At 35.0% G+C, this 21,650-nt stretch overlaps 1 protein-coding gene across 2 annotated transcripts in view; it reads left to right on the top strand.

Moving 5' to 3' along the window:
* The first annotated feature begins 4,781 nt into the window (after positions 1–4,781).
* Positions 4,782–21,650, top strand: part of LOC109107539 (protein kinase C-binding protein NELL2-like) — a 43,683-nt gene continuing 26,814 nt past the window's right edge. For both annotated transcript variants that reach the window (XM_042722786.1, XM_042722788.1), the window contains exons 1-12: positions 4,782–5,098; positions 5,948–6,076; positions 14,300–14,450; positions 15,182–15,355; positions 15,456–15,552; positions 15,671–15,743; positions 15,835–15,917; positions 16,272–16,400; positions 17,766–17,868; positions 18,440–18,531; positions 19,612–19,714; positions 20,797–20,931. In XM_042722786.1, coding sequence (XP_042578720.1) covers positions 5,047–5,098; positions 5,948–6,076; positions 14,300–14,450; positions 15,182–15,355; positions 15,456–15,552; positions 15,671–15,743; positions 15,835–15,917; positions 16,272–16,400; positions 17,766–17,868; positions 18,440–18,531; positions 19,612–19,714; positions 20,797–20,931 — 1,321 coding nt within the window. In that variant the 5' untranslated portion in view covers positions 4,782–5,046. The remainder of the gene's footprint in view (positions 5,099–5,947; positions 6,077–14,299; positions 14,451–15,181; positions 15,356–15,455; positions 15,553–15,670; positions 15,744–15,834; positions 15,918–16,271; positions 16,401–17,765; positions 17,869–18,439; positions 18,532–19,611; positions 19,715–20,796; positions 20,932–21,650) is intronic.

Genomic DNA, 21,650 nt, shown 5'->3' with positions numbered 1-21,650 from the left:
AAGTAATTTTATAGTAAAATACAGTTAAAATTACAGTATTTGGAAGTAAAATATCAAATCCTTATAATTTTTCTGTGAAAAACTGTGAATTGACTAGAATTCCCTGTGTTGTTTTTTTTTTTTTTTATAGTTATATATATTAGGGTTTGATGACATTTTATTAAAAAAACATCATGGTAACAAACATTATAATGTTATCAGCAATACTCTAACATGAAAATAATGGACATAATGGACAGTTTATGAATTTTTATTTTAGAATTTTAATATCTGTGAATCCCTAGTTCAAATACTGTTTTATCTCTATTTTTGATTATTTTTTTTGTTTGAAAGGCTGTAATTCTTTTAAATAAATGCCAGTCACTTTGATAATTTATCTAATGTGATGATATTTTACAAAATTTTAAATTCGCATTTAATAGAGTCCAAATACTTTTAGAAATGGTTTGTATTGCTCAGCAGACAAGCGTGGCCTTTGTCTGACATTTCCATCACCCAGAAAGGTTGTGAGTGGACAGTCCAGCATAGCATTCTGTACACAGTTCAGATTTATTTGGCAACATTGCTTTTTACAGGGTCTGCAGTGAAGACATTGCAGGTGGGCCAAAAAAATATGCATACATATGCATACAGCTGATCTGGCAGGCTGTATATGTGATGTTAGGTAGAACCTGCCCGCAGGGGACGTCTCCGTAGTGTTTGGAAAAATCTATGTATTTTAGCAAAGCAGTTAGTTAATATGGCATGACACGGGGTGGCAGAGGTCTTAACGTTTGGCTGCATGTTCGTGTAGTGTGCAGCATGCTGCTGAATCACTGAATCACACTAATGTTGTGGCAGCAATGAGACTCACCTTTGACCACTTGCACTGGCTCACATGGCTCATCAGTGAACTGATGTAAACAAACATGGACAGGAAAAATATTAGAGAGAGTGCTCATAACAGCTAGGCATTCATTACAGTCGAGTTGTGGATTTTGTGCAGTGATTTTCAGATGAGCAGTCATTGCTGAGGTTATGTGCATGTGAATCACTTCGGGCTTTGAGTGCCTAATTATGCTTTTTTTTATCTTGTTTACTTTTTTCTTTCTTTTTTTTTCAACTTTTTTAGCAACAAGGAAAATTATGCAAACTAGGTGCTGCGCACTGCCAGTACATATACAGTCAGACAAAACGACGTGCACAAACATAGGGTATGTTTATATTTAGTATAAACAAGGAAAATTATGTATATTTAGATAGATATATATATATTAGTATTATGTTAGATATACTAAATATAGATATATTTTATTATTTTATACTAAATATAATATATATATATATATATATATATATATATATATATTACATAAACACTATGATCTTTATGGAAATTGACTTAAATATCACACACACACACACACACACACACACACACACACATATTTAAAATACATTTATATATTAAAAATATATATTTTATAATTTTATTTATATTGTGTGTGTTTGTAAATAAAATTTAAAAACAAGTCATAAATATAGATATACAGTTAGATATCTAAGAAATTGTGTCTGTTTGTTCCACTAGATGTCAGCATTGTATATCTTTATGTTGTTGCATAGCCAACTTTGTTTTTTTTTTGTTACGTGTTGCTTATCAAGCATTAAACAAACAAATCACGTTTTTAATATTTGTCCCTTACTTATACAGTATTGTTCGATATTATCTTTTGATATATGGGTAGTACTCTGGTAAAAAAAGTAATATATCTATACTTTTATTTCATACTAAGTATAGTTCAAATCTATTTACATATTTACTGACAGATAAGTCGAGACTTACTGATACAAAAATTATAATTAAACTTTATTTGGCGAACTACATGTGCACAATGCACATTTCTTATAGTATTAAGTCTAAAATGTGTTTTAATGTCACTATTGATGAGGATTGTATGATCTTTGAATAATATCAGCCTTTAAAAGCAAAATATTTAAATTATACCCAAAGTATACCTGCAGTGGTTGCACTTTAGCACAATAAAATATACTAAGTATATCTTTAATTGGACTACATCACTACTTCCGCATAATTAAAGTGCATTTAATAAGTTGTTCCAATTTAGCAGACTTTAAGTATACCAGTTTAGCATACTAAAAGTACAATTGCAAGGTATTTTAAGTACATAAATATGAATATGTATTTGTTGTATACTTAGAAATGCATTTAAGTATATTTATTTTTCACTAGGGTACATTCAGAACGTTTTATAATTTATTGCAGTGTATGATAATATCTGTACCCTAAATACAGTTCAACCACTTTTCTGTTCTTATCCTGTACTCTTTATGAATGCTTATAAAACAGCTTGCATTGTAAGTCATTAATAGTCACAGTGCAATTTGTCTTTGTATCCTAATGACACAGACTGCTGAGGAACACACACTAAGCTTTAGAAGATGAGAAATACTCCACCCTGTGATGTCAGGATAACACTCCATCCTCTGTAATTGTACTTGTGCATCAGATAAGTGTTCTCATGCTGCACTTGCAGAGCCGTGTGTTTCTCTCACAGGTTTAGAGAGTCTCATTCTTTAGTGAAGTGGAGACAGCAGCCAGTGGTTGTTTGGGTGAAGAGTAGTCACGTTGGATCTGCAGTCGTTTAAACCTAAATTTTTGCATTTGAATCATTTACTGGAAAACTGTTTGCTCATAACTTTAAAAGAGAACCTTCCCAGAATGTTCCCTGTTAGCTGAGTATCAGGAATAATAGGCTACAGAGTGACCAACTAACATGACCAACCCCCATCAGGGGACTGAAGAGGTTGAAAGGCTCAAAATTTGTTTTTGCATTTACAATCCCTAATCATTGGGGATGTTAATAAGAAATATATTTAAAAAAGCACTCCCTCAATTGAATAAAGTCCTATGTGGTTTGTATTGTTCTCTCCAGTTAACAGAATGATAACAACACTCATACTGTAGTCCCCAACTGCTGCTTTTATTAGAGGCCACAAAAATTGTCATGCAGACAGACTGTTGTCTGAAACACTTGTTGTTATGAAGTGCCTGAACTGATATGGAGGACAGCTTCCTCCCTGTTCATCACTTTTTAAGCTGCCTTCTGTCTAACTGATGCCTTGAGCTGTCATTGTGGAAACTGAAAGGTGTGCGTGGCGACATCCAGCAGTTTCTCGCTCTCTTTCTCTCTGTTTTCTCCACTGGTTTCTGGTTTATATGCATTTAGATTAATATAATGCATATCGCTACAGTGGTCTAATAAATAATAAGTGATGGTAGGATCGTGTAATCAGATTTACAGGTTTGCCATCCAAATGATTCATTAATAATGCATGAGCTATCACAGCTTTTGCACATGCACACACAAACTCCCTGCTTTTTTCTTTTTTAATGCAGTGTGTTGGAACCGCATTCATGGACAGATAACAGATGCAACTAGCATTTTCGGAAAAGTCAGCCATTTTAACACAGTGCTGTGCTACAGGTATCACTGGTGCAAGTATGCCATGCATGTTTGATTGGTTGAGCAATTATTAATTCTGCTTCACATGACCTTCTTCTTTGACCCTTTTCCATATGTAAATGCACTGCAGATGCCATGGCAATGTGTCTTAGTTATTTGAGCACCTTAATTCTGGATATCCAAGCAACAAAATATTGTCCATATGCCTTAAGTGGATGAATATTTAATCAGTTCATCTCCACTGGTTTACATAAGTTATTTTAGTTTATTAACATGTTGGGGAGGAGTTGAATCATCAAAACAGCAAGTTGTTGAATAACTAAGTCAAGATCTTGATAGCACACATACATCAAGGAGACGTCTATTTGACGTCTGCATTTACATCTGCAAGACGTATTTATTAAAGTGTTTGCTCATCTGCAATACGTCTATAAGACGTTTTCTATTAGATGTCAAGACGTTTTTATTAGATGTTTTTAATAAGTTTATGATTTAGAATGTAACACTGACATCTTACATATGTCTGTCAGATGTTTGTACACAGCAGATGCTTTCCTGATAATGCTATCTTTGACAGATATCTTGCAGACTGGGCGAAATAAATTTGATAAAATTATCAGAGTCATTTTAAGAATCTTTAATATATAACGTCTTACCTGTGTCACGTGGACATTCGTATCTTGAATGTACGAGACTTCCGGTATCATTGGTTTCCAGTTCTTTTAGGTGAACAGAAACAGTACGTTATGCTGCTGCTTGATATTGCAAATTGGTATTTGTTATCATATTACTGTAATTTATTATCGTAATCAGAAACAGACTGGTTTGTAGCGCAGATAGTTTTACCGTTTATTTGTTATTCTTCTTTACTAGCTAATGAATCAGAAATCTAAGCGTTAAGAAAAAAGGTGGATGATTTCATACATTTCAGACAAAATAAAAAAAAAATAGAATAGGTTTTATTGCTTTTTAGCGAAATTAATTAATTAATGAATCAGCAAAATGTGAAACAGAAATACACGTTTAAAGCCAACAAGCTGTCTCCCATAGGAAAATCCATGAATGACAGGTTATTTGAGCTATTTGAGCATGTAATAATGTTAACGTCTTAAATAAAATCTATTATTGTGGTATGGTAAGCGTACTGTATGTATCTGCCAACTTCAAATTTTATGTGAATTTTTATAGGCTAAACATGTTCATGTGCATGACCAGCAGATGGCAGGAATTGTGAGCTGCAGGTGCGTTTGTTCAATCTCTCTCTCTCTCTCTCTCTCTCTCTCTCTCTCTCTCTCTCTCTCTCTCTCTCTCTCTGTTCGTAAGGGAGAACAGACGCACCTGCATCTCTCCACTGACCGTTCATTCACAAGAGTACACTGCGTCTCCAGAAGCTGAATTTTCGCCTGATGGAGTTTTCATTCTTGCTTTATATCTCAGTGTTTATTTGCTAAAGTTTTGTTCAAGTGTTATGAAGATTTGAGGATGCGTTTATTGGAGATGTATCACTGATGCGCATCTCGCTCAGTATCTAGCAGAACATCAGCATGATGGAATAGACTTTTCTCTCACCTCCTTCACAATGGGATTATTCAAACTTTATTTTGCGCTTTGCACTCTCGGACTTTTCTGCGGTAAGCTTGTGTTTGCCAGACATCTTGTTGCTGGCGAATTTCGGCAACGAGATGGGATGGGTGTTGCTTATATGGTTATTATGTGATGATTATATTTTGCATAGTGGGTGGTTACACCTACAGTAGGTTTATAATTTGAGCAACCGAAATTTTGAGATATAAAATTTTATGTATAAATATGGAAATATTCTATATAAATGTGTTATAGGTCATTTATTATGTGTATATTTAACGTATAATACAAAAAAAAAGAAAAAAAAGAAAAAGGAAATACAACTGTGATTACCTGTTCACTGTAAATTATCTTATCATAAATGTTAAAAATGTTATGCATGTAATAGGCTACTGTAAAACTTAAGTTTATTTAATTAGTATATTATTTAGAATTTATTCAAGGCTGCATATTTTAATATATATTAAAATATTTAATATGTATTAAGTGATATTTCCTGTAAGTAAAAAAATAAATAAAATTGTAATAGCTACAGTATATTTCAGTTGAAAAAAAAGTTTCTTATATTAAATGATCTGTTGTATAAATTTGGGTGTTTTGATCTAAGTATACCATTCATTTAGTTTTGTGTGATGGTGTTTTGTAGTTTGTGTGAGTAAAACGGAGCACTAAGTTTATTATGCTCAGTGTAGATTAACTTGCATGTATATTAATATATTATGCGGTCTTCTATTTTACCCGATGTATTATCATGGTGGTCATCTGTATATGTAAATATACAAAAGCAGATATTCATATTAAAGTTGGTTATTTTTTTGTTGTTCAGTGACTGCCTATATTTAATTGCTTTTATTAAATTCTATTTGTAAATGATAACTTATGTTTATTGTCTTTAGTTTCAGGTTTGGGGGTTGATCCAGCATTACATGTGGATATCTTCCAGGAGTTTGATCTTGTGAGGTCAAGTGTTGGAGTCTCCCAGGTCCAGGGGTTCCACAATGAGAGCAGAGCATATCTGTTTGAAGGTGCGTATAACCGTCATTTAACAAGTCAGTCGAGCTGGCGTGTGATTCTTTGCTTTAGTTTTAGTATCAGAGTGTAACTGACATCACATCAGCTTTTCAGAAAAAAAATAAAAAGCATTCACAGTGAGCTTCATCAATTTAGAGAAATTGGAATTCATTGTTAACATCTGGTGAGAGGAAACAGCCAAGCAGACAGCTGGTTTAGAACGGCATAATTCCAGATCCCACTTAATCTCTCATGAAAAATGGATCAACCCAACGGTGAAGCATCAATCCCAGGAGTAAACAGGCTCCTTTGTTGAGCAGCAAGTTCTTGCCCATCAAAGAATTGTCATCCCATTCAGGAGATGTAGTTAATGAGGACAGCAAGTAGAGAAGGGAATAACATCTGGCTCCATGGCTCACTCTGAATGCCAGGATGATGCTGTTTATGGCTTTAGAGTTACAGTATGATAAATAGAACCAGTTACCAAAGAAGTTGGTTTCTAGGGCTTTTAAAACAAGGTTTTTCATGTCATTGACTCCTGTTCTTTCCAGTCATGTATACTCTTTTCTTCTCTCTTACTCTTTCTAAAATGATGATGAATATAAAAGTTACCAACACTCCGCTAAGTTTTGAAATCAGATTTTAAAAAAATGTTTTTGTTATTGACTGCTGGTTTCTATTCTATTCTATTCTATTCTATTCTATTCTATTCTATTCTATTCTACTCTACTCTACTCTACTCTACTCTACTCTACTCTACTCTGGTCTATTCTGGTCTATTCTATTTCTGTTGTAGTGTATTCTGTTATATTTTGTTCTATCCTTTGTCTTTTCTATATCTGCTTTACTGCATTCTATTCTATTCTTTTTTGTTCTATGTGTGATCTAATGTATTCTATTATTTCTCTATTCTTTGTGTAGTCTGTACCTGCTCTAGTGTTTTCTTTTCTATTCTGATGTGTTCTACGCCTTGTCTATTCTAAATCTTATTTGGTCTATTCTATCCAATTCTGTTTTGTTTTGTTCTGTTTTATATGTGATCTACTGCATTATTATTATTATTATTATTTTCTTTATTCTTTGTGTAGTCTGTACCTGCTTTAGTGTAATCTGTTCTATTCTATTCTATTCTATTCTATTCTATTTTTTTTTTATTTTTTATCTGCTTTAGTTATTTTGTTCTTCCTGTTCTAGTCTACTCTGTTATATTTGCATTCTATCCTTCTGTATTGTATTCTATTCTATTCTGTTCTGTTCTGTTCTGTTCTGTTCTGTTCTGCTTTGTGTTTGATCTACTGTATTCTATTATTTTATTCTCTATTCTTTGTGTAGCCTGTACCTGCTCTACACAAGGTCTACTCTGTTTCTGCTCAATTCCATTCTGTTCTATTCTCTCTACTTTGTTAATCTATTTTTGTTTTTTCCTATTTGTGTATTCTATGCTATTGAATATTTATTTTCTATTCTATTCTATTCTATTCTATTCTATTCTATTCTATTCTATTTCTGATCTACTGTATTCTGTTTTTTATTCTCTATTCCTTGAGTAGTCTGCTGTATTCTGTTCTGCTCTTGTCTTCTCTTGTATTCCGTTCTGTTCGGTTCTGTTCTATTCTGTTTATTTTATTCCATTTCTGATCTACACTACTCTGCTCTATTCTGTTTTATGATATGTCTGGTGTACTGTATTCTGTTCCATTTGTCTGTCTTTGTCTGTTCTATTTTACACTATCCTGTCTGCTGCATTTTTTCTATTCTTTTCTGTTCTTTTCTATTAAATTTTTTCTGTTTCTCGTTTTTCTCTTTCGCTCTATTATACTGTTTCTGTACTTTGTTCTGTTCTATTCCATTCCGTTCTGTTTATTTGGAGGGCTGTTTTAGTAGATCTGTCTATAGCATCGGTGTCCCTCTGGTGATTTATAGCTGGTTGTTTATCCAGATTGACATCCCGCTTTGAGCAGTTTGGGGTTAAGTGTCTTGCTCAAGGGCACAATGGTGATGGTCATTCTCTGCTTTCTGGCTCAACTGCTCTTCAGCACCTTAGGACAAAACCACCAACCTTTTAGTTATTTAAGCGCTATGCTGTCACCACTCCCATGACCTCTGATGATGACAGATTTTCATGTGTGCAGTTATGTTTTAGGTTTGCAGTTAGCCAGCATCTGTGTCATCAGTTTGGTTCCGCACTGCAGTATGAATGGTGTATGAGACATTGCTGCTCTGGGGAATGTATTCATACTGTATACATTGTGTGTGTGCAACTGTACACCCATAAACACATACATATTGCATTAGACAGACTTAGGGATGAATACATATTTGGTAGAAAAAAACAAACAAAGTCTGACATTTTATGATAAGCAGAAGCATTTGATATCTGTGGAGGCAATAGTCTTGTTCTAATTTGGGAAGATGGCACCTCCGCAGTATTGATTGGCACTCCAGTAAATACCAGTGGGATTGCGGAATTGGGATCTAACAGACAGGCTTTGACACAAGGTCATAAATGTGCAGAATGCAGATGAGAGACCTATCAATGTCCGTCAATGACATCCATGCTGTGCTGTTTATATAGGAGAGGAGAAAAGAGAAGAGGGGAGGAGGAAGAGGAGGGGGAGATATTAAAGATAATTCAAGGCTAAACATGTTATAGTGCCACTGTAGCCAGACATTGTGCTATTGAGTAAGTGTGGGTGAGCGGTATGAACAAAATCTTATATCTTGGTATGAGTAATTTTCTATCACAGTTACATATTTATCACAGTACGCTCATAGAAAAAAAGTACAGACCTGTCACTGAGGTGGTACCCCAAAAGGTACTAAGTTGTACTTGTAAAGTACTATGATACAAAGATAAAAGAGATCCGCACTCATCCAGATTCAGCCCAAAAGGCTTATTTCATTTATTGCTCAGAGGTCACAAAAATATGTGCCCAAAGGAGCAAAAGTGCAGAACGTTTTCGGGTTTTAACCCCTTACTCAGTGCCATGTACTTTTGTTGGAGTCATGAGATTTTTGTTGGTAAATATTTCTATGCACTGTATATTTTGTTGATATAGTTGTATATGGATAATTTTTGATGATTTGTAAATGTATTTGCTGTATTTTGCTATATGTTTGATATACATATGTGTGTGTGTGTGTGTGTGTGTGTGTGTGTGTGTGTGTGTGTGTGTGTGTATTTGGTTGAAAGATTTTTTCGTATCTTCATGATATTAGGTGTATTACGGTTATACATTTTTTAATGTGCATGTGCAGGTCTTGCTTGGTAGCACATGACACTGAGGAAGGGTTAATACCTTTTTGCAGATATTTTTGTGACCTCTGAGTAATAAATGCAATAAGCCTTTTGGGCTGAATCTGGACGAGTGCAGACCTCTTTCATCTTTGTGTCATCGTATTTTTTTGGATCTACGCACCTTGTGTTATTTGGATACAGGATTTTTGGACAAGTGTTTGGCGCTACGACCTTTTTCTGTTTGTACTTGTAAAGTACTAATATGTACCATTGATATGTCAATAAGGTACAAAGATGTACATTTTTAGCTTTTGTATCTTTTTACTCCAAAGACAGCTTCACACCTTTTTTTCTGGGAGTATAGTCATATTTGTTGGGAATTCAACAAAAATAGTTTATATTTTAGGTAAATTTTAAAGGAATAGACCAAACATTTAAATTCTGTAAATTTTTACTTATCAGTATTATTAACCCATATGACTTTATTTTTTGGAACACAGAATGTGAATTTTGAATTTTGAGTTTTCAATGTAATGAAAGTAAATGAGGACTGAGGCTGTTAAACTCCAAAATGTCAAATTAAGCACCACAAGTATTATAAAAGAGGTCCATATATGAAAAAAATGATGAGATTCTTTTCAATGAATCTGTTGATTCAGTTCACAAATTCTGAATGATTCTTTCAAGAATTAAACTAATCAGGTACTCATTTTCAACTCACTGACTGAATCAGTTACAGCACACTGGATTGGAAGATTATCAGTGAATAATGACTGAAATCTTGGTCAAATGAGATGTTTGGACCACTATTAATATACTTATATACTGTAGTGATTTTTGCATTCAAAATGTCTCCTTTTATGTCCCACAGAATATTATGGTTCACATTAAAATTTTTGGATAAACTATTCCTTTAAATACTTTATTAAGATTACTTTATGTTATTTCTATTTGATTATTTCTTCTTTTAATTTTAATCTGATGGACACAAACACAAAAATAACCTATAGCTGAATCTTTACCCTGGAACATGACTTTAAACATCAAAATGTATAATATGCATCTGTAAGTCTGAGTGTGAGTGTGTTTCGCTGAATAACTTGTTCTGACTGATTGAATTAATGAGCAAAGGGATGGAGCAGGCTGGAAGCAAACAATAAAAGAAAGAAGTTTGGAACAATTGTACTTCTCCTGCCAGACCTGGTGCTGACTGGATCTTTTAAATGCCAGGATCAGATTCCTGCTCATTCATCAGCTATTTGAGCATGCAGCTGCCAAGAGGGACAACAGCTAAGTGTTTCTCCTGTGCACTGATGCCGTCTGGACCAGACATATTCTCTACCTGGCTCGTATCCCTCATCCCCCAGCTGAGATTCCATGTCTCGACTTTGTGTCTGCAGTACAATGACATTTTTTGCAAAGGCTTAAAGGGATAGTTCACTCAAAATTGTAAATTCTGGCATGATTAACTTACACTCATGACATTTCAAATCTAACTTTCTTTCTTATGGAGAACACAAATTGAAATGTTTAGCAAATTACAGTTACACAGGTATGAGTAAATGATAGAATTTTTACTTTAAAGGGATAGTTCACCCAAAAATGAAAATTTGTTTCTTCAGTAGAACACAAACAAAGATTTTTAGCTCAAACCGTTGTAGTCGGTCAGTCATATTATGGAAGTGAATGGGAATCACGGCTTTGAGAGTCAAAAAAACATACACAAACAAAACCAAATTAAACCCTGCGGCTTGTGGCCATACATTGATGTGTAAAGACACGAAACGATCGGTCTGTTCAAGAAACTGAACAGTATTTATATTATTTTTTACCTCTGATTCACCGCAATGTCCGAACTGTCCTGAGCGCGTTCTAGACAGCCGGCACATGAAGCGTCTTCTTCTTCTTCTTGCTTTACGTGTATCGTCACCAGCCGCAGGGTTTAATTTGTTTTTTTTTGTGTATGTTTTTTTGAGCAAATTCCCATTCCCTTGCATTATATGACTGACAGACTGCAACGGTTTGAGTTAAAAATCTTTGTTTGTGTTCTACTCAACGAAACAAAGTCACCTACATCTTGGATGCCCTGGGGTTAATCAGATAAAGACACATTTTTGGGTGAACTATCCCTTTAAGTCTTTGCAAAAAAAAAAAAAAGAATAAAAAAATGCAAACTGTTCCTTGAATACATGCATCTGTGGCATCTCTGCCAACCAAACCACTGCTTTGAGGCACAGAATAATAAACCTATGTCTTCTGATTAATGTGATGTTAACTTGAGGAGAGACACTTGTTCGTTTTGTCATTATAATAGTCTTTGAATAATTCATCAGTTGTAAATGAGTTTTTTTTTACATTGGCTTTAAATTTTTATTAAGGTACATTAGGACAGACTTTTAAGCGCTTGCATCATAAGTAGCCTGACTCGTGATCAATTTAAGTGCTTTTTTACATGTAATTGCTCATATTATTGGTGGCACTGATACTCAGCATCATTAGGAAAACTCACCAGCAATCTTCTTAAAGGTTTTTAATTTAAATTTTGCCAGAATAGTGTCACCCGAGTTACATAATTTGCATCACACTGTGTTTCTCGCTCCCAGGAGCCCAGTTCTCGTTAATCGTTATTGAAGTTATTGGTTCTCTTGAGGCGTAGCAGGGCTGTGGTGTTTGATAACTTGGAGCGATTGATTACAGATTCAGATTACTGATTACCTCCTTGCTCAGTGGTGATTGTGTCCTCATGGCCTGGAAATTAGGAACTTAAATGTTCCTTAAATGAGATGAATTAAGTAGCGTTCTTTATGTTTATTTAAAAACTTATATATAGATTTTTACATTATATTATTAAATATATTTGATATGTGTTTATTAAATGTTTAATTTATTATTTATATATTTATTTCAATATTTAGCTAACAAAATTGTTTACTTATTTATTACATTTCAATATTTTGCTGACAGTTTTGTAACTTGATTTATTTATTAATTTATTTAGCTCTTTTATTATGTTTAACATTTTTTTCTGTATATTTTGCTAACTGTCTGCAGATATTTGTAATTTACTTATTTGTTTCTTTATATTAATGAGTTGCTGACTCTATCTGTACAGATTTGTAACCATTTATTTATTTATTTAGCTCTTTTATTATTTTATATTTCAATATTTAGCTAAATCCTTTTCTGTACAGATTTATTTATTTGTTTATATTTAATATTTTGCTTACTCTCTACAAATTTATTTATTTATTTATAGCTAACTATTTATCAGTACAGATTTGTAACAATTTCTTTTTTTTATTTTCTATATTTTTAAATGTATTTATTTAAAGAGGCATTATTGGTAATCTGCATAATTTCCTAGCAGATAGCCATCAGGGGTTCCTAGCTGCTCTCTGACCTTTAAATGCTGCAATCAAATGACTGGCCTTTGATTTACAGCACATTAATACAACCCTCAATGATGAGCGGGATGGAAGAATAGCGCATCTGAGTCGAAGTGTCGATCCAATGGTAATTAATTGGAGAGGTATCCTGGAAAAAAATGTGTTTTCCTAGCACTTCCCCAGAGGACTTTAATGCTGATACTTGTAAACTGTCCTAGAATCCATTAAATCAGCTGTGGTGTCCTCTGTGGATTGTTGAGGTTACCAGGTTAGTTTCAGCTCACTGTCGTACAGTGTATTTGATTAATGAAGGGGCTGAAACTCCGCCTCATTCCTGTTGTACAGTAGGCTCATGGCTGTTGCTTACAGCTCCCCTGAGCTTTACTTGACAATAGCTACAGAACATTAGTGTTCCCCATTTGGCTTTGTGTGCGCGAGTGTGTGTGTGTGTGTGTGTGTGTGTGTGTGTGTGTGTGTGTGTGTGTGTGTGTGTGTTGCATGATTTTTACCCCGTGAGAGGACCAGACCCAGACATTTCTTATGTTTTGACAGGACTGATTTAAACATTCATCCCTGAGGAGACAGTCAACTTCCTGTGTCCTCCTCAGCCAACTCATCAGCTCTCCCAGTGTGTTTCCTCCTCCTTTCTGTCTCTTTTTTATTTCTGTTCTATGCCACTCACATCAGTGTCACGATATTGCCACTCAGATCTTTGGTATACAATCGTCTTTTATTTAAGTTCGTCTTTTTTATTCACTTATATTTTTATTTTGTTTGTATTGTCATTTGTATGATTTATGGATTTTGTTCTGGATTTGGTTTTTTATTTTATTTTAATTTATTTTATTTTTATTTTATTTATTTTATTTTATTTTATTTTATTTTATTTTATTTTATTTTATTTTATTTTATTTTATTTTATTTTATTTTATTTATTTATTTTTTTTATTTTTTTATTTTATTTTATTTTATTTTATTTTATTTTATTTTATTTTATTTTATTTTATTTTATTCCAAAACTCTTTAGCAACTATCCTGCTTTGATGTCACAAGGCAGCAATTAAATAAAATATATGTAATTTATATGTTGTTTTTGGCACAAAATTGCATTAATAGCAATAAAAAATTAGATTTTTGAGTCCAGATGGTGTAGCTTCTTACCTGCTAACTGGTCTATGCAAACTAGCCAAACTTTGACCCCTTGGTATTTATCATGCTCATTTATTCCGCTTAGTTCACTATTCACGCTGGCTCCAGAGTGAATATTTAAACATAAATATCACCAGATGGTCCCGCTGGCTCAGAACAGCCATAATAGTTCCACAGCTACATCATGGTCTGGAAATTAAAGACTGTTTCTGCCTCTAAGCCACTTTTGCTTGGTACCAGTAGTGTAAATGTTTAACAAATTCACTTACTAAAAAAGTTGATGATTGTGTTGAATACATGCGTAGATTGACACAGTGATGGAAGGATTAAATACATCAGTGTGACCTGTTCTGGGATCCTTTTAATATATAAAGCTTGTAAGATCATATATTCAGTTGATCTAAGTTGAATTAGCAAATGCTTCAGAATTTCTTCTTCACTGATTTTGTCACTCTCTCCATCAGGGACATCAAGGAATGCAAGAGCTTCTCTCAAGGCAGTAGAGAGAATTCTTCAGAAGCTGAGAGGAAGAACTGAGTTCACTCTTCTGCTGACCCTCAAACAGGAGAGATTCAGCTCTGGAGTGCTGCTGTCCATCCACTATGGAGAACAGAGGTTATCTATCTATCTATCTATCTATCTATCTATCTATTGAGAGGAAGAACTGAGTATATCTATCATCTATCTATCTGTCATCCATCCATCCATCCATCTGTCTGTCTGTCTGTCTGTCCATGTCATCCATCCATCCATCCATCCATCCATCCATCCATCCATCCATCCATCCATCCATCCATCCATCCATCCATCCTTCCATCCTTCCATCCATCCATCCATCCATCCATCCATCCATCCATCAGCTTGTCTATCTATTGGGCTGTCTGTGCATCCATTCTTCCAGTAGTAAAACCTTCTTTCTATTTTTTTTTTTTCAGTTTAATTAACTGTTTCTCAGAGGAACACATAATCTGTTCTCCTGATGGAATGTCTGTAACACTTCTGATTGGGGTGTCCACTGACATTTCTTAAACACACAGTATTGATTCTACCACCTCTTTAAGGTCAGCACTCGGAGTCGAGGCAAAGAGATTCACGGATCACTGCTCCTCTTCACATTCATTCACAACTCCTACATTCCCTTGAGCCGCATTATTCCCTGCTACTTTGGCACATACCAGAATTTAATAACGACTGCTTGGCAGCTTAACCTACAGAAGTATTGTGCATGGGAACATTAGGACTAACAGATAGCATTTTGGCATCAGTTATTTCATGCAGTTCTTAGATTTCAAGCATGATTATGACTTTTCACAAGGATAAAGCTGTTTTCTTGGCTTCCTTCTCAGGTTTCTGGAGGTAGAGAGCAGCGGTCTGCGTAATGAGATCCGTCTCTTCTTCCAAACCTCAGACCAGCGGCAGCAGAGAGAGGTCTTCCCCTATAGTCTCGCAGATGGACACTGGCACAAAGTCTCCCTGGCATTCAGTGCCACCCAAGTGGTGCTCCATATTGACTGCAACAGGTGAATGGCTTGAGAACCACCAGAGATAGATTTGTATGCCATGTAGTAGTCTGTATCAATGTCCACTCATGTGTTGCTTTTTATTTGTGCTTGCTTTCAGAATTTACGAAAGGATTGTGGAGACGCCATCTATGGACTTTCCCAGAGGAACAAACATCTGGCTAGGTCAAAGAAATGATGCCCATGGGTTCTTCAGGGTACAACATGATCTTGTACATTAAAAATAGTCAATACAACCATAAAAAAAACTGTAAAATTGCATGTTTGTCTTGTCTACATCTCTGTAACTTTGTTTCTGTCATGTCTTTCTGTCAGGGAGTGATGCAAGATGTTCAGTTGGTAGTCATACCCCATGGATACGTCGTCCAATGTCCAGATCTCAATCGTAGTAAGTGCATACTTTCAGAAAAAAATAACTTTGCACTTTGTTTACTTACTGGTCTGGAAATGGCATTAATGTACATCCACCAATTTTGCAGCTTGTCCCACTTGTAATGATTTCCATGGGCTGGTTCAGAAGATCATGGAACTTCAAGATATTTTAGCTAAAACATCAAGCAAGGTAAGTTCATAAAAATGTTTAGCATTGTGATAGCCTGTGTTTAAAAATTATTTTGCTGCTTGCTCATTTGTAAAAAATTGATGCCGTTAATTTGATGTGTCTCCTTTTATTGAGTTTATACATTTAGTTTATAGTGTTTGTGTTGGATGTCAATAGGTTTTTTGTGTGTTATGGTCTATTTAATGGTCTTAATAGTGAACACAAACGCTGCCTTTATCATAAATCTCTTATTTACCTCTCTTTCTAACATTTATTGTTTTTGCTTGCTCTTAATTTTTTTTATCGCCTCCCTCTATATTGATTCATCATTCAGTCTCACCCTCTCTTCTTCCTCATGTCTTCATTGTGCTGTAGTTGGCACTTGCCGAAGAGAAGATGAAGTACTTGGATGGCTGTTACTGTGAGAGGACATGCACCCTGAATGGAGAGATATACAGGGACGATGATGCTTGGATAGATGGATGCAGAAACTGCACGTGCTCAGTAAGTTTATGTATTGCCAGGACGGGATGATTTATTTTTGTTTGGGTGGGAATTTAAACAAGAGATGTCTTTTCGAGCTACAAGCTCAAGGGGCATTCACAATGACAGCAATTTCTAGCGACAAAGCAACTGGAAGCCATTCTTTTCAGTAATAGTTGAGAAGACATGAGTGACAGTACAAATTATGCAAATGAGCAGTGATATGATGTAACTACTACTACTACTACTGCTGTGGGAGCTTGTTTCCACAATATCCTACAGAGCCTCTAAGGGGACATGGGGATAAAATATGAGACGGGAGGAAGAATTATATTTCAATGCCTTTGCATTCTTTCACAAAAATATTGTGTTTCTTTGCGAATCATTTGTGTTCTCTCGCAAAAGTATTGCATTGCCCTAAGAAACTTTGCATTCTCTCACAGAATATTTGCGTTCTCTTGCAAAACTATTGCATTCCCCAGAGAAATTTTGTGTTCGCTCGCAAAACCATTTGCATTCTCTCGCAAAACATTTGAGTTCTCTTGCAAAACTATTATGTTCCCTGGAAGAATTTTGTGTTCTCTCAGAAAACATTTGCATTCTCTCGCAAAACTATTACGTTCCCCAGAGAAACTTTGTGTTCTCTCGGAAAACATTTGCATTCTCTCACAAATATATTACTTTCCCCAGAGAAACTTTGTGTTCTCTCAAAAAACATTTGCATTCTCTCATAAATCTATTATGTTCCCCAGAGAAACTTTGTGTTCTCTCGGAAAACATTAGCATTTTCTTGCAAAACTATTACGTTCCCCAGATAAACTTTTTGTTCTCTTGGAAAACATTTGCATTCTCTTGCAAAATTATCGCGTTCCTCAGAGAAACTTTGTGTTTGTGTGCAAAACATTTTCATTCAAAAAAAATCAGTTTATAATTTAGTTTATAAACTAAATAGAGTATTTTTTACATTTTGACAGTAATATGCATTGATTTTAATATCTATATGTATTAATATTATTTATAGTAATATGTTTATTTATAATATTTTTTATTGTCTTAGTCCATTTGCATTTTTGTAGATATTTTTGCATTTTTGTAGAAAACAAAAATACTAATTTTGTAGCAATAAACAGTACAGAAAGTTGGCAAGTCGAGCTGTTTTGTCGCTGTCAGTGTGGGAACGCACCCTCAAGATTAGTTGCTTCTTACCTGAGTATTTGTTGGGTTTTGTTTTAGCTGTGATTTAAGATTTTGAAGATGTGACCATCTGATTTGCCATCAGCATTCATGCCAGTCACTGTCTGATTCTGTCAGTTTATATTGCAGAATTATGTAATTGTGAAGTTCTTTTACTGATGATGATGGTGTATGTGTGTTTTCCACCTACAGAATGGTACAGTGGAGTGCGAGAGTATTTTCTGCCCACCACCTCAATGTCCCCCTGATACAGCTCCAATCTACATGCCTGGAGCTTGCTGTAAAGAGTGCCAGCGTGAGTGTACACACACACACACACACACACACACATACACACACACACACACACACACACATAAATGAGGCCATGCGTCTATAGAAGTGCATATGTGCATATTTGTCAACTTTTCTTCTCTCTCCCTTTGTCTCATGCTTGCTCCCTCATATTTCCAGCATCTCTTTTTGCTATCTTCCTTTCCATTAAGATCTTTTATATAATCGTGCCGCGGTCTTGATGACAAACTGACCACATCCCTGTGTTGCTAGGTTACTGCTGCCACAGATGCGAATGTCAACACATACACAACGCAGTCACACGCTTCCTCTGGTATCATTAATATTTCAAGGCCAGTGTGCAGCATGTTGTGTTTGAGTGAGCAGAGCTAATGTGCAGAAGCTAATAGCAGTTTGACTGATGACCAGGGGTTTATTTAACACTGCGCTCTGGTAGGCTTAATCTAACATGCTTGTCCGATCGATGCTTTACTGGTTCACATTCCAAAGTGCTTTGTTTTGGCTCTGTACTCTTAATTTCTTGTCTGGATCTCATTTTTGCTTCTTTTTCTTTTTATATCTTTTGGCTTTAGCCGTGTGTTTGTTTAGAGGAAGAGTGTATGTGGAAGGTGATCGTAAAAGCGTACATGATTCGGAGGGAAACTGTCTGCTGTTTGAATGCAGGGTAAGTACTAGTGCAACTTCAAATTCAAGTGTTAATTGAATTCCCGTGAATGATGGAAGTCTGAATGATGTATGATGGAAATTTTGAGGAAATCTCAATTCTGCTGGCAAAGATTGTGCCTAGGCCTGGTTATGAGTTGCAGTCCCAAGCAGCATTTAAACCTGAATTTGAATTTTATCTGGTCCTCGTTATGAATTTGAATTACAGGTAGAATAAGAATTCTCTCTCAGACTGGTTATGAATTTGAATTCCAAACAATGGTTGAATTCCAAGCAAATTTTGAATTTAAATTCTGTATGGGCCTGGTTATAGATTTAATTTCCAGGCAGAATTTGAATTCTGTCTCAGCCTGATTGTGAATTTGAATTACAAGCAGAATTTGAATTAAAATTCTGTCTGTGCTTGGTTATGAATTTGATTTTCAGGCAGAATATAAATTCTCTCTCAGCCTGGTTGTGAATTTTAAAATTCCAAGCAGCGGTTCAATTCCAACCTAATTTTGAATTTAAATTCTGAATTTAATTTAAATTTTGAATTTAAATTCTGTGCTTGCTTATGAATTAGATTTCCAAGCAGAATTTGAATTCTGTCTGAGCCTGGTTATAAATGTGAATTCCAAGCAGCATTTGAATTTGAAATATGTTTAGGCCTTGTTATGAATTCAAATTCCAAGCAATGTTTGAATCCAAATTATTTCTGTGCCTGGTTATGAATATGAAGTTCAGGCAGAATATGAATTCTGTCTCGGCCTGGTTATGAATTCAGACAGAATTCCAGATAAAATTTGAATTTAAATTCTGTAAGGCCTAGTTATAAATTGGATTTCAGGCAGAATTTGAATTGAGCCCATCTATAAATTTGAATTGCAAGCAACATTTGATTTTGAAAATCCATCCTAAACTCCTAACAGTGTTTTGGAACATGATAGCTGGTTTCTAGCTCATCCAAACCATCTAGACAATCATGGAAGTTCTGTTGGTTAAACCAGCTTAGACCAGCTTTAAAATAGTTACTATGTTTCAAAACCATTTGTTTTACTTGCAGGATAAATTGAATAAAAGCTTGTTTTTGTGTTTGCAGGATCGAAGTATGCGTAGGGTTGACATTACTTCTTGTCCAGAGCTTAACTGCCCGGAGTCAGAACAGATCACGCTCACAGACCGCTGCTGCAAAGTGTGCAGAGGTGTGACACACTCAGACATATGCAGAAACAACACACACATGCCTCTACACTCTGCTGATTGGAGTCATGTCAAGGGCAGCCACCTCTGACCACTGCCAACACCAAGCCATGACTGTGCGTGACAGCACTCATCTATTTTTGCCACCTTCACACCTTCACATAATACCCAGTTTAACAGTGATACTTTAAAGGGCAACATATGCTCAACTTTTCCAAACCCCATAGTTCACAGATTGAGCCACAACACTTTTTAAAAAAAACTAAACAAATTTTTTATTGTTTTGTTAGGGTTGTTTTGCTTTTTTTTTTTTTTTTTTTTTTTTTTGGCTTTGTTTGGTTTTGCTTGGTTTTGTTTGTTTTGTTTTGTTTGACTTTTTGTTTTTGATTTGTTTTGTTTAATTATATGAATATATAAGTTAAAACATACATCTTGGTTCCTTGTGAACATTTTATTAACGTTTTTGCCTTCACTATTTTTTGAAGGGTCCTGTGGTGTGACACATTTTTACAAACAGCCCATTTATACCCTTTTAAGAAAGATTAAGGTGTAAGGTAAAGGTGTTTCCAATCTAAATCATTTAAATAAGATAAATTTTGGACACAAAACACTGCATAATTAATTACTTTAACTTGTTTTAAGTATAAACAAAAAAACGGTCCAGTAGGACAAAATGCATTGAAAATCAAGATATAATCCATGAAAACAAATCTTAATATCTTATTTAAAGTTGCTTCTCAAGTAATCTGAGCTTGTTTAAGGGAGATTTGTTGGAAAATAAGTAAAAAAAAGACCAATTAAAAACTCATTAAGAACTCATTTATTAACAATTACAAAATGATTAGTAAAATGCTATTTAAAGTGATTTTAGATGGTGTATAGCCTGTCACACCGCAGGATATGCAATGTCCCACAAGTACTTCACATCGACTAGCCAGGCGTAGGTGAACAAAAAATCCTTCCGATTTGATGTAAAGTGTCTTTGAACTATTAATATAAATGCAAATGTAAATATACTGCATTAATTATAAATGTCAGTTTTATGCACTGCATAGCATTTCTACTCTATCTGGCTCACTCCCAGGGCATGATTTCTGTGCTGAGGGTCACAGCCGCAATTGTGTGGAGAATTCGGACTGCATTAACCTAGAACCAGGAGCTTTCTGCAGCTGTAAAGAAGGATACCATGCACTCAGGGATGACAACGCCTACTGCCAAGGTAATAAAATTCCCACTGGCAAACATGCCAATCATTGATGTATGTATTTCTAAACACTATACAAGCAAATGAAACTCTAAATCCATCAGACCCTCCATAGCACCTGTTATTTGACCCCCCACAGATTTACTCGCTAGAAATTTCTGTTTTGTATAAGCAAATAACTGGGCTTTCACAAATCACTAAATTGCCCGCAATCACAGATGGAGGATGTGCCGACGAAAGCTGTTGACTGGTGATTACTTAGTGTCTCGCTGAATGAATATTTCAGCACCGCTATTATCCTTACAGCTGTAATTAATGCATTGTAAACCCTAGAGTTCATGCTGTGCGAGTGTGTGTACAGATGTGAAGGAGGGTTCCTGTGGCTCACTGGCTTTTAATAGGCTGTACCCTTGTCTAAACATACACGGCAGCCCAGCAAGAACGTGACAGATATCTCTTTCCACACATAAGTCCAATGACTGTTTATAGTTTTATCTTAGTGTTGCCTGCAAACGTGCTTCTGTGGTTTTCTTTTGGTTTTTGAGTCCTATTAAAGAAATAGTTCACCCAAAAATGGAAAATTGCTGAAAATTGACTTACTTTCAGGCCATCCAAGATGAAGACGAGTTTGGTTCTTCATCAGAACATATTTGAAGCAATTTAGCATTACATCACTTCCTCACGAGTATCCTCTGAAGTGAATGGGTGCCGTCAGAATAAGACTTCAAACAGCA

This window comes from Cyprinus carpio, chromosome B4 (genome assembly GCF_018340385.1).
Source record: "Cyprinus carpio isolate SPL01 chromosome B4, ASM1834038v1, whole genome shotgun sequence".
Classification (NCBI taxonomy): Eukaryota; Metazoa; Chordata; class Actinopteri; order Cypriniformes; family Cyprinidae; genus Cyprinus; species Cyprinus carpio.
Note: the sequence above shows the minus strand (reverse complement) of the source record. Positions and strands in the feature narration are given on the sequence as shown.